Source organism: Lithobates pipiens, unplaced genomic scaffold (genome assembly GCF_037356315.1).
Source record: "Lithobates pipiens isolate NorthernLeopardFrog02 unplaced genomic scaffold, aLitPip1_a1.2 Scaffold_8, whole genome shotgun sequence".
NCBI lineage: Eukaryota > Metazoa > Chordata > Amphibia > Anura > Ranidae > Lithobates > Lithobates pipiens.
Genome location: NW_027507903.1, coordinates 462,453,659 through 462,467,274, shown reverse-complemented (window position 1 = coordinate 462,467,274; position 13,616 = coordinate 462,453,659). Strand labels below are relative to the sequence as shown.

The window sequence follows — 13,616 nt, the reverse complement described above, 5'->3', positions numbered from 1 at the left end:
AACCTAAAGAAAAGAAAACTGATGCATCCATCACACATTTAATAATTGGTAATCTTCAATATAATAAACAAAAAAATTATGTTTGATACTGCTCTAATGTACAGTATCTCACAAAAGTGAGTACACCCTTCACATTTTTCTAAATATTTTATTATATCTTTTCATGTGACAACACTGAGGAAATGACACTTTGCTACAATGTAGTAAGTAGTGACTGTACAGCTTGTATAACAGTGTACATTTGCTGTCCCCTCAAAATAACTCAACACACAGCCATTAATGAAGTGAAAATGTCCAAATTGGGGCCAATTAGCCATTTTCCCTCCCCGATGTCATGTGACTCGTTAGTGTTACAAGGTCTCAAATGTAAACGGGGAGCAGGTGTGTTAAATTTGGTGTTGCGCTCTCATTCTCTCATACTGGTCACTGGAAGGTTAACATGGCACCTCATGGCAAAAAACTCTCTTAGGATCTGAAAAAATTCATTGCTGCTCTACATAAAGATGGCCTAGGCTATAAGAAGTTTTCCAATACCCTGAAACTGAGCTGCAGCAGAGAGGCCAAGACCATACAGCAGTTTAACAGGACAGGTTCCACTCAGAACAGGCCTCGTCATGGCTGACCAAAGAATTTGAGTGCACGTGCTTAGCGTCATATCCAGAGGTTGTCTTTGGGAAATAGACGTATGAGTGCTGCCAGCCTTGCTGCAGAGGTTGAAGGGGTGGGGGGTCAGCCTTTCAGTGCTCAGACCATATGCCACACACTGCATCAAATTGGTCTGCATGGCTGTCGTCCCAGAAGGAAGCCTCTTCTAAAGATGATGGACAAGAAAGCCCGCAAACAGTTTGCTGAAGACAAGCAGACTAAGGACATGGATTACAGGAACCATGTCCCGTGGTCTCATGAGACCAAGATAAACTTATTTGGTTCAGATGGTGTTAAGCATGTGTGGCGGCAACCAGGTTAGGAGTACAAAGACAAGTGTGTCTTGCCTACAGTCAAGCATGGTGGTGGGAGTGTCATGGTCTGGGGACTGCATGAGTGCTGCCGGGACTGGGGAGCTACAGTTGATTGAGGGAACCATGAATGTCAACATGTACTGTGACATACTGAAGCAGAGCATGATCCCCTCCCTTCCGAGACTGGGCCGCGGGGCAGTATTCCAACATGATAAGGACCCCAAACACACTTCCAAGATGACCACTGCCTTGCTGAAGAAGCTGAGGGTAAAGGTGATGGACTGGCCAAGCAAGATCACCAACAACAACTTGAAAATTGCCTCAGATCAATAGAGGATTGGATGACCACCAACTCCCTCCAACTGAACGACTCAAAAACAGAGCTGCTTATCTTGCACCCAAATCATAAACCCGCAACCAAAACCCCCTGGTCTCCAATAACTGTCTTTGGGCAGGCTATCTCCCCAAAAACCAAAGCCAAGAGTCTTGGGGTTATATTAGACGCACAAATGCATCGCAAATAGGAGCAGTAGTCAGGGGATCTCACCATCTGCTGCGCATGCTTCGCAGACTCATCCCTTTTATCCCAAAGAAGGACAAGGCAGTGGTAGTTGGAACAATCATCAATTCGCGACTGGACTACGCAAACTCGCTTTACATAGGATTACCACAATATCAACTTGCGCGATTACAACTTATCCAAAACACGGCGGCAAGGCTGATAACAGGAAAAAAACCATGGGAATCCATCTCTCCTTCGCTGAGGAGCTTACATTGACTAACTGTAAAAAATCGGATCACGTTCAAAACCCTTTGCCTCACCCATAAATGCGTGCATAGAGAAGCTCCGCAATACCTAATGGAGAAAATACATCATTACACACCAAACCGCAGTCTTCGATCTGCTAACAAAAACCTCCTCCTCGTGCCCAAAGCCCGGTATAAATCCAAGGGGGATCGGAGATTCGCTGTCCAAGGGCCCCGGCTATGGAATGCTCTACGAATCGACATCCGTCTGGAAGAAAATCACCTGGCTTTTAGGAAAAAACGTAAGACCTTCCTCTTTTAGCTGATGACCAAAGCTCGCCACAGCGCCTAGAGGCGATTCAGTTCACATTGTGCGCTATACAAGTATTTCATTCATTCATTCATTCATTCATTCATGTCTCCAGACCTAAACCCTATTGAGCATCTGTAGAACATCCTCAAATGGATGGAGGAGGAGCACAAGGTCTCTAACATCCACCAGCTCTACGATGTTGTCATGGAGGAGTGGAAGAGGACTCCAGTGGCAACCCGTGAAGCTCTGGTGAACTCCATACCCAAGAGTGCTGGAGATTAATGGTGGCCACACAAAATATTGACACTTTGGGCCCAATTTGGACATTGTAGCAAAGTGTCATTTCTTCAGTGTTTTCACATGAAAAGATATAATAAAATAATTACAAAAATGTGAGGGTGTACTCTTTTTTGTGAGATACTGTATGTCTAGTTTTAATAAATAGTAAAGAAGCTGAGACAACACACTTTTTTGTCTTACAAGCTTCTTACACAGCGATCTGTCCAGTAACTTCATAATCAGATGAACCTAGTATCTGGCTGCTTTGTCCAGCGGCTTTTAAGGAGCTGATAATTATTTTATTGTGAACAACCTAGGGGCTTGGCTAATAAAATCATTATGAAGAGTACTAAGTGGACTTAAGCTGGCCATAGATGGTTCAAATCTCGGCCAGTTCAGCAGGTCAGGCTTATGCCCAGGTTGATCAATCATTCAACTTTGGTAAAACCAGCCTGTCTGATTTTACATGTGATTATCAATAGCTGCTATTATAGCCGTAGAGGTAATCGATGTGTTCTCCTGGCGGGGACAGCTCTGTCCGCCCCGGGTCAGCGGGAGGGATTACAGTGATTTTCTTTCCTGCAGTCTGTGGTTGCAGGAAAGAAAATCACTCCGTCTGGACTGCTTTAGTATGTACTGAACTGCAAGTCACCCTTCGTTATCTTTTCTTCCTTTATGGCTCTATTGGCAATAGAGTATGTACCTGGATAGAAACCTAGTTACAGGAGCGTGTCCAGAGGTTGATGATAAATATTGTATCTTCTGAATGGTCTGGAGTTGTGAGTGGGGTGCCCCAGGGCTCTGTCCTGTCCTGGAACCCATTCTGCTTTTATTTGTTCATAAACAATATATATAGAGATCAGAATAAATAGTTCAATCTCAGTGTTTGCTGACTACATGGCAAATTAAATTTAACATTGAAAAATGTTAAATAATACATTTGGGGACTATAAATATGAATGCAAGTTACTTGTTAGGGGGAGAACCTCTGGGGCAAATGAGGATAAAAAAAGGATCTGGGGGTCTTAGTAGATCATAGGCTCAGCAATAACATGCAATACCAAGCTACAGCAAGCAAGTATTTACCAAGAGTTAAAAATATAATTTTACCACTTTCCAAAACTCTGGTTCAGACTAGGGTTGCCACATGTCCGGGATTCACCCAGACAGATGATTTACTAAAGGCAAATCCGCTTTGCACTACAAGTGCACTTGGAAGTGCAGTCACTGTAAATCCGAGGGGGACATGCAAGGAAAATAAAAAACAGCATTTTAGCTTGCACATGATTGGATGATAAAATCAGCAGAGCTTCCCCTCATTTCAGATCTACCCCTCAGATTTACAGCGACTGCACTTCCAAGTGCACTTGTAGTGCAAAGTGGATTTGCCTTTCATAAATAACCCCCACTGTCTCACCATGCTCTGCACATAATCAGTTGCTCTCTCTCTTTTTTTTTGCACTGTGCCAAAAATCTGAGCCACTATAGGCCGCTCTGCTGACAGCTTAAATATTTACTACTGCTCAGGGGCTCTGGACTTTAGCAAAATGATGCTGGAGACGATTTACAGCACACACTAATTTTGGTAGCAAAAAAATGAATGTGGAATGTATTTTCCTTGCTATGATTATTATTATTGATCAAGTTGTTATGGGTAAAGATCCGCTTTTACAAAGTTCTTTAGTTCGCTCCCTAAAAAAATAAAAATCAGCAGCTACAAATACAAAAACCTGTCCAGGCATCCAGTGCTGTCCTCACTAGGGCCAGTTCATTGGTGGTCTTTGGGTCCCTGGCGCAGTCATGTTTAATGTGGGAAGCTGGCTGTGACTCCTTGCGGAGCGAGTCGCTCTGCGCTTTGCAAATAAACCTGCAGCCCCCTGGTACCTGTTATGTGTCTCAGAAGGCTGCAGGCTAAGATAGGGAGGGTACCCCCCCCCCCCCCCCAAAAAAAGTGTCCAAAAGTGAGAGGAGTTGAAAATGCAGAACTTCCCTTTTTGGGTGAATTTCCACTTCAAGAGGAGATATACAAATATTAAATGGAGATTCTAGCTTAGGGAGAAAACTCTTGAGTTTCAAGTCACTTAAGACAACATATAGCCACCCTGTGAAGTTGGATGGGAAGCGGTATAATCTTAAACTGCATAAAGTTTTTTTTTTACTGTTATAGCGCTAAGGATGTGGAACTCCCTTCAACAGTTGGTGGTGTCGATAGTTTCAGATGGACGATTTAGCAAACGCAATATACAGGGATGTGGTAGTGACATAAACACGCACACACGCTAACACAAGTTGGACTTAATGGACCAGAACCTTACCTATGTACTTACTATGTATCTACTGTATGTCCCCACAGGCGGATTTGATATGTTTTTGCACATTTTAATCTGTATCATGTTAGTATTGTTAAGCACGTATACCTTTAAAGTTAAACTCCAGGTATAGATTTTATTGCATAGTTATAGTTTGGCACAATTTAGGTATGTATGGTCCATACCTGTGGAAGTGAAGAATCACTGTAGTAGTAACTACTACAGTGATTGTTGCTGTCCAAGCTCTACCTCTTCAAATCAGAGAATACTTTGAATTCATTGAGAAAAATGCAAGGTGTTCTTTGGATGTCCGCCGTGACAAACAAGTCACCCCCTGTGGTTACAATGCAGCAGGGCAGCAGCTCGGCATGGGACCTGGAATACCACGGCACCCACTGCAGTAGCCATTACTACGACAGTGATTCTCCGCTCCCACAGGAAGGGCATATGCATACATATATTGGTTAGAAAAGTAATTTTCATGACATTTATTAAAAATAAATATATGATATTGTCAGTTTCACTTTTTTGTATCTTATAGGACTGTGGCTTGATTTTCTATGAATGCAGTGCCTCTAGTGGACATAATGCTAAAGAACCTGTTCTGCATTTAGCAAGGTGAGTCATTTACTGAGTATCAGCCTCTAGCAATATTACCATCGTGTTTGTACCTGTCTTCAACAGACAAGTCTGCTTGTATCAGACTAATAAATCAAATTGCTGTTTGTTTTTGTAGTTCTAGTTCAGTTTTAGTTTAGTTTAGTTTCCAAACTTTCTAAGCAAAGGGACAGTTTACTGTCCTTCTGGCTTTAGGGGGGCCAGGCTGTGGCCAATGGAAGTAGAAAATGCCCCGGCATCAGTGCTCCATCATTGGTTTTAATAGGAGACATAGGAGGTTATTTGCTAAAGGAAAATCCACCTTGCACTGCAAGTGCACTTGGAAGTAAAGTCGCTGTAGATCCGAGGGGGACATGCAAATAAAATAAAAAACAGCATTTTAGCTTGCACATGATTGGATGGTAAAATCAGCAGAGCTTCCCCTCATTTCAGATCTACCCTTTAGATTTAGAGCGACTGCACTTCCAAGTGCACTTGCAGTGCAAAGTGGATTTGCCCTTCGTAAATAACCCCCATAGTGCTCTATTGTTGCTATCAAAGGGAAGAATAGTGCCCCATTGGTGGCGTCAGTAAGGGGAATGTTGCCCCATCGTTTGCATCAGTGGGTGGAATTGTGCCCTAAGGGCCAGATAAAGGCATGCAAAGGGCCATTTCCGGCCCCCAGGCCACAGTTTGGAGACTTTCCACTCAAACTGACACTAAAATAAAATTCTATTCAAATAAATATTCTTAACTTAAAAAGTACCCTCTATTACTCTCAGCCTCCTCCAAATGTCCAAATTCCCTTTTATTCCTGTAAGAGGGTGGCTACATTCATTCTCTACGGTTCCACTGTATGTAGGAACATAGCCACAGTCATTTGCTTGCTTCTGCGATAGACTATAGACTATGGCAGTGATGGCGAACCTTGGCACCCCAGATGTTTTGGAACTACATTTCTCATGATGCTCCACTACACTGCATGAGCCTCATGGCAAATGTAGTTGCGAAGCACCTGGGGTGTCAAGGTTCGCCACCACTGGACTATGGGATGTGTAGTGTGCATACAGCAGTACACGACTGAAACTTATGTGCAGTGCTCGTTCCAAACAAAGGGAAGTGAGGGGGGAAAGAAGAGGTTAAGGTGCTTTCAGAGGACTTTACAAGGAGGAAGGAAAACACAGTAATGGATGAGTCTAGTATGTGGCTGGAATGTCAAGAGGTTGTCTGCGTTCAGGACTGTGCACTGTGTCCGCTGACATCTGCCGCCCCATAGAAAATAATGGGTGGACCGATCGCGTTCTCCTGAAAAACGGTGGACCGTTCGCGTGAAAAAAGCCCTAGGTGTTAACACGATCACATCCCTCAAACACCTGGGAATTCAGTTTTTACTTGATTTCAGCCTCTTGTAAACCTTGTAATGCAGCTCTCAGACTGGAAGAGGGTGGGAGAGCACTTATGGCCAGCTAGGTTCCTGCAGCGTACTTGTGCTGGCAAGGAAAACAATGACTGGAGAAGAAATCAAAGAGATGACCTAATCCGACAGTTGCTTCTCTTTTCCTGTCTAATCACAGACTGGGGGCAGTGGGACGACCTCGCTGTGCTGTGTGGCAAGACTGTGAAAATGTCAGGGCAGGTTGGACAAAACTACAAATCCTTTGGCTGGTAAAATAGTTCCTCTAAAGCCTGGTAGACATGATGAGATTACCAGACGAAAAATCCTCAATTTTTATTTTATTTTTGCTTGCTAATCTCATGAAAATGAAGAGGTTACTAAAGTCAAAAAAATTCTTTACCCAACGTTGTTTTAGCAGTTTGTCATTTTTACTTTTTTCACTTGTATTTTTAAGGATATTGAAAGAACAAGAAGACAAAGTGAAGGAAAAGACAGTGCGGCTGCTGGACTCTCCCAAGAAGAATAGCTGCTGTTCCAGGCAGTAGCCAATGATATTTAATGTCTCATTTGATGCATACACTACTGTTCTATGACCAGATGTCTTTAGTTGTATATTTTTGTAGTATAATTCTACCAATCAACATAATATTTATTGTTAAATTGCTACAAACTTTTTTTTTTCTTTTTCCTGATATGTAATTCAGGAAAATGTTCCTTATACTGCTATACAGAAAACTGAAAGAGTAAAATTCTAAGATTTATTTTTTTAAGTAAACCTGAGTAATTCACACTGAACATACTATATAATGAAAATTTTCGAAATACAGATTATTTTTAGAAAAAAAAAACACATTGAAATGATTAGTAGATCCAGAAATACAGTGAAACAGATATTGTGTGTCACCAGCAGGGGGCAGAAGGCTATCACCAAGCACAATTCTAGCAAGTCTAGTGTTCCCCTGAGTCACCGAAGGAAAACAGATGAGGATAGGCTGAAGGTCAGGTCTGGCAGCAGACAAATGCAATCCAGAATCGAGCATAAGATCAGGACAGCTGGAAGATGAAGGATGCAAACCAAAATCGGTCATAACCGAAGGCCGGTAATAAAAGGATGAGACAAGGGCAGTCAGACTCAGATAGTAAGAGCAAGAAAAGTCATAATAAATCAGTGCATTTGAATCTAAAAAAAGCAGCCAGCCAGTTAGGATACAGAAACCACTTCAGCCCCGGAAGCTTTTAGCGCCTTCATGACCAGGCCACTTTTTGTGATACGGCACTGCGTTTCTTTAACTGGCGATTGCGAGGTCATGCGACGTTGTACCCGAACAAAATATATGTCCTTTTTTTCCCCCCACAATTAGAACTTTCTTTTGGTGGTATTTGATCACCTCTGCAGTTTTATTTTTTGCGCTATCAAAAAAAAAAAAAAAAGAGCAACAATTTTGAAAAGAAAAACAATATTTTTGACTTTCTGCTATAAAACACATCCAATAAAAAATTTTTTTTAAATCTAATCCATCAATTTAGGCCAAAATGTATTCTGCTACATATTTATGGTAAAAGAAAATCCCAACAAGCGTATATTGATTGGTTTGCGCAAAAATTTGCGCATCTACAAACTGTGGGATATTTTTATGACATTTTTATTTTTACTAGTAATGCCGGAAATCAGCGATTTTTAGTGGGACTGCAACATTGTGGTGGACAAATTGGACACTGACACTTTTTTGGGACCAGTGACACCAATACAGTGATCAGTGCTAAATAAATGCACTCTCAATGTACTAATGGTTGCTGCAGGGAAGGAGTTAACATCAGGGGCAATCAAGGGGCTAAGCAGTGGCAGCTGGTGGCTTTTTGTTTGGGTGGAGAGACAAACAACCACCCACCCCCATGCGGCACCTCAACCCCCCCCCCCCCACTGTCTGCCAGCACATACCCCATCTAGGCGGAAGGGCACATCGGGCAGCAGTGGGGATTGGGCAGTGGTGGAGATAGGGGCAGCAGCGGGCACATCGGGCAGCGGCAGGGATCGGGGCAGCGGTGGACATCAGGCTGTGGTGGGCATTGGCTCCTGTGTCTCCTCCACTCCTCCTAGGCATCCAATAGGATCCCCTTTCCTTTCAGCCAATTGGGTTATGGGTATCCCGATTGACCGGGAGGAAGATCACTGTTGCAACAGCAAATATTCATTCGCTGTTGCAACACACCTGGGTGGACTCCAGACGCAATGCTCTGTGCCCCGAGCCCACCCTATTTTGAAGCCTATTAGAGCCTCTGGCTCTAATCAGGTACTTCAAAAAACCCACCCCCCACCATAGAAATTTATGCACCCAGCGTCCTGGAAGGGACCAGGCGCATGGACTGGGAGAGCGGCAGTAGTGGATAGGGGAGGCGGCCCCTGTGTCCCCACAATAGAAGGGCTGCCCCTGTGGTTAAGTGTGCTCCTAGCGAGTGCTTTCTAACTGTGTGGGGGATGGTTTAACTGGAGCAAGAGAGAGATCTGTGTTCCTAATTATCAGTTTACATAGGCAGACCACCGTTCTGCCTCTCCAGTGACCGATCAGCAGGTCCCGCTAATTGGCTCCAGCTGTGCCCGATCACAGTGGGAGCGGGCCGCCGGCGGCACACGCACGCCCCAGACCCCATGGAGGAAACAAGTACAGGTACGTTGTTTTTCATGCAGCCAGGACGCGCTGCCGCAGAAAATGTGCGGTGGGAGGTCCGGAAGCAGTTCATCAGGAGCTATTTAATTTTCAGCCCTGGTTCACACTGATGCAATGCAGGAAATGCATAAGATTTGCTGCATTTGCCCGCATTAATGTTAAATTAATAACATCCAAAAGAGATTGCAAAATGCAGTGCAATTGCCAGAATGCAATTCAGGTGCAGAAAAAAAAGGGCCTTGCACCATTTTGGTGGTGGATGGGATGTGATTTGAGCCATACAAAATGTATGGCTTAAAGTGGAAGTAAACTCCCTTATCGTTTTCAGCCAAGGAAGCTGCCATCTTTGCCTCTGTTTAATCTTCAACTGCTATGGTGCTGCACATGTGATTTGTTATGACACCAGCCATCGGATGGTTTGATAGTTTGGCTGAGAGCACAGCCAATGTGCAGTTAGCATTCCCGGCATGCCTTTTTTTTTTAACTGTTTAAATCTATGGGTTTACTTCCACTTTAAATCTCACTGTACAGACAATGCATGTGATGTGCACAAGAATGCGGTGCGATTCTTATACAAATTACATGAGGTGTTCCAAACACACCAGTGTGAACCAAGGCTCAATATAAGCACTACTAATTAGGGTTAGGTGTGCAGCTGCAGTGTAACCATGCTACAGTGATGAATATTGTCCAGCAGGTGGCAGGGGTGAGCATTCACCTCGGGAGACTGCAAGAAATACACCGCTGCAGGTGGACAGTTGCATACAGGCAGCTGAATGTATATATACATTTCACACTTTCCTGTTAAACTCAATCATGGCCCCTTCTCCTGCCCACTTCTGTGCCTTACTATAAATCCTTAAATTTGATGGGGGGGGGGGGGGGGGCAAGGCTCATATCAGACCTTTACAGGAACAGTCAACACTTTGTGTATTGCTTCAGCTGCCTGTATCTTTGGTTCCACTGATAATTCTGATGGGCGGTTTTAGCTAAAGATAATCTCTGTATACATACTTTTCATTGTGTGCTCAGTTTGAATTGCCTAGGTTTGGGACACGTTTAATTTAACAAAAATAGGCAAAAATAGAATTCTGCTTTCATGTGAAAGAACGTACATATTGTTGGTTTGATCTTTGGTCTTCTATGAAACCAAACACTTGCCTCTGTTTAGAGAGGAAGCAAACTTTTTTTCTGTTGCGCCCCTGTCTTATCAGCTTATGTTGCTGCTAAAATGTTTTTGAATGAGCAAGTCTGAAATGTAAATTCAATATAGAGCACCATAATAAATGCCCCTGGGCTCCATTTCAAATGGGTCTCAGGGAGACTGGTGGGAAGGGAAACTAAGGCAGGCCATACATGGAGTGAATTTCCTGCAACCACAAGTTACAGGAAAGAAATTTCCTTGATTCCCCCATCAACACAGACAGTGTTGATGCAGCAATCTTTCCTGCTGGGCCATTGTCTTCTCCCAGCAGGGGGGTGGGGGGATGGGGGGGGGGGTTGGGGGTAAGGGAAGCCTTCCGCACCGGGAAAAGACAGTGACTATTTAAGACCTAAAGACCTTCATCTTGGCACGCCGATAGCAGCCACTAGCGATAATCACAAGTAAAGCTTAGCATGCTGGTTGTACCGAAGCTTATTGATCGATCATCTTGGTTCATTTATCCTGCCCATACATGGTTGGAATCTCGGCTGGTTCCTGCTGAACCAGCCGAGATTCCAACAGTGTATGGCCTGCCTAAAATGTTGGCATTCAGGTACAGGTTCTTATTACTGAGTGTACAAAGAGTCTTACTTCGGCTGTTAGAAGCATTGTAGAACATATTTACTTTTAGGACAAAAATCATAGTAAATTCTAACTGGGTATAGCTGGGAACCTAGGTAGAAATATTTTTCCGTTGGAACCCCCAAAAAAGCAAATATGTGGCTCAACCAGCAAGCATCTACCCAAACTGAAAATCAATTTAAGTAGACTGGAACAGTGAATCTGACATAGCTGACCATCAGAGTTGCATGATGTAGGTCATTGGTCTTTACACCCACATTCAAATTGCTAACTTGCTATTTCATTGAGTTGAATCACGTCTTGCAATATTAGGCTGAAAACCGGCCTTTGGCATTAGTTTGACATCAGTTTGAGACTGTTATGCGATCCTTCAGAAATCATTGACCGCTACATTTGACTTGCAGCTGACCTCTTTCTAACCTGCATTTTTGCTGCTTCAAACAGGTTCTTCATTCATGTAGAGCTGTGTGAGAATGCTAAACCCCATCCAAGGTGACTGCTCATTAACATAGGACCTGAGACTGAGCAAAAGCCATCTCGTGTGACCTAAAAGCATTTCTGTTCATTGTTGATGCTCTTCCAGCAATCAACCTTATACAACAAAGAGTCCCTATTTCATAAGCCCCAATTTCTAAGTGCAGTTTAACCCAGTTAAAATTTGCCTCAATCAGATATATTCTTATTGGCCGCAATGTGTTAGCACACTTTGAAAGTTATCCATTTAAAATTAAGAATTGATTTTGAATAAGGCTGCCAGTGTTACTTTTATGTCTGACCATTGGGTTTACTTATGTCCAACATTATTATTTAGGAAAATCTTCCAAAGAGAGATTTATTGTTTCCTCTAGTAACTGGTCAAATTGCTTTGTTTCCACCATGCTGTATTGGCAAAATGTACGAGAAAGTCTGATAGGTTGCTACAGGTACCAAGAAAAAATATGGCTCTTTCAGAGTTAAGGTTGGGGTGGGCCAAGGGATAGGTAGAAGAAGCAGCTGCCTTGGAAGCTTCAGCAAGAAGGGTGTGCAGGAACTGCTGAATTAGCATATAGTTTATTGGGGAAAATGACACCCTTTGGTCATTTTGCTTTAAGACCTAAAGACCTTCATTTATTGGCACTGCCTATAAACATGACAGCAGTCACCCAATTTCATTACTTTAATGGAAGCCCCTGATGCTGTTTATGTAATTTCTTTCTCTTTTATTCCTTTTACTTCTGAAGAGCAAAGTGATATCCTTGGCACTTTCTAAGTATATATTGGGTTTTAAGTATTGGGGAGCATATAATTTACTTTCTCCCACCTGGCAACGCAGGTACCCTTTACTTTTAGGATGACGCTTTGTGATACTGTGCTCAGAGTATGCTTGCAGGTTTGGCCATATCTATGGCTAGCTTTAGTCAACAAAGCAAATATGTGCAAACCGGCACATCAGAATTCATTTTTGATTGATTTGACTTTAGTAAACTGAAATTGAAATGGTTGCTACAGTTTACAGGGCTTTGCACACTGCCCATGTTACATTCCTGTACTAATTAAGAATGATAGTCTTTGACATTGCACATAAAAACATTACCACTTGTAAAATTTGTTTTCCATCTGTGTATGTGTAGGGATAGTAAATAACGATGCCCATTGCAAACAAACAGCTGTTTTCTATCAGTCTTTTAAAAGAGACTTCATGGAAAACTGGTAATTCACAAAAAGAAGTCAGCAGGTGGCTCTTGGGTTTCACATAAACCCCTGGTGGCCAACCTGCCACCCGAGGGCTGCATGTAGCCCTTTGGTATATGATGCGCAGTCCTCGGACCTCAGCAGTTTGCAGTGGGAACACTGATTTGAGTAATAACATTGATCTCTACTAGCCTCATGTTACATTTTCCCAGTTTCATATTGTCTTCTGTAGCATATCCCCAGTCAAATATCTAGCACATTCACACTCTCTGACCCAGAGGCGTAACTAGAACCTTCAGGACCCTGGTGCAATAAATCATATAGGGCCACCGTTACCCCCAGCGAGGGCCCCCCCATGGTGGAGGAATGCTAGGGCCCAGTCAGAAGTGCAATTTTTGAGACCTTGGTAGTTTCACCACTGGTGTGAGTAGACTTTTTTTTATATTTTTATTTTACCATTTTATTTAATTTATTTTACAACTTTATTTTTTATAATTATTTTAGGAGTGTCGTTGTCAGACTTTGAGAAAATATCAGCAGTCTAAACAGACCTTTAAGACAGAAAAAGAAGATTAGGGACACAGCCCTGAATCTCCATCTCTGCAGCTTCAATAGCACAGGATAAATGGACAGGAATAGCTCTGTTCATTCACAAACTGAAGCACAGTGAACACAGTTTGCTGTGCCACTTTTCTGAATAAGGAGTCCGTGATCGGTATGGATCACTGACTCTATTCAGTAAGACAAAAAAGGGGCCGGTAAATTACACATTTACCTGCCCCTTCCCTGGTCTCCATCCGGACAGATCCCCTGCAGCAGCTGGCGGAAAATGTGTGTGTGTGTGTGGGGGGGGGGGGGGATTACACAGAGGCCCGGGGGCAGCAGGAGGTGGA

The 13,616-nt window shown here is 43.1% G+C and overlaps 1 protein-coding gene across 1 annotated transcript in view; it reads left to right on the top strand.

The window, feature by feature from the left end:
- The window catches only part of CRACR2A (calcium release activated channel regulator 2A), a 231,495-nt gene extending 220,742 nt beyond the window's left edge, over positions 1–10,753 (top strand). The window contains exons 17-18 of the mRNA XM_077468502.1: positions 5,149–5,225; positions 7,055–10,753. Coding sequence (XP_077324628.1) covers positions 5,149–5,225; positions 7,055–7,145 — 168 coding nt within the window. The 3' untranslated portion in view covers positions 7,146–10,753. The remainder of the gene's footprint in view (positions 1–5,148; positions 5,226–7,054) is intronic.
- The last annotated feature ends 2,863 nt before the right edge of the window (positions 10,754–13,616 follow it).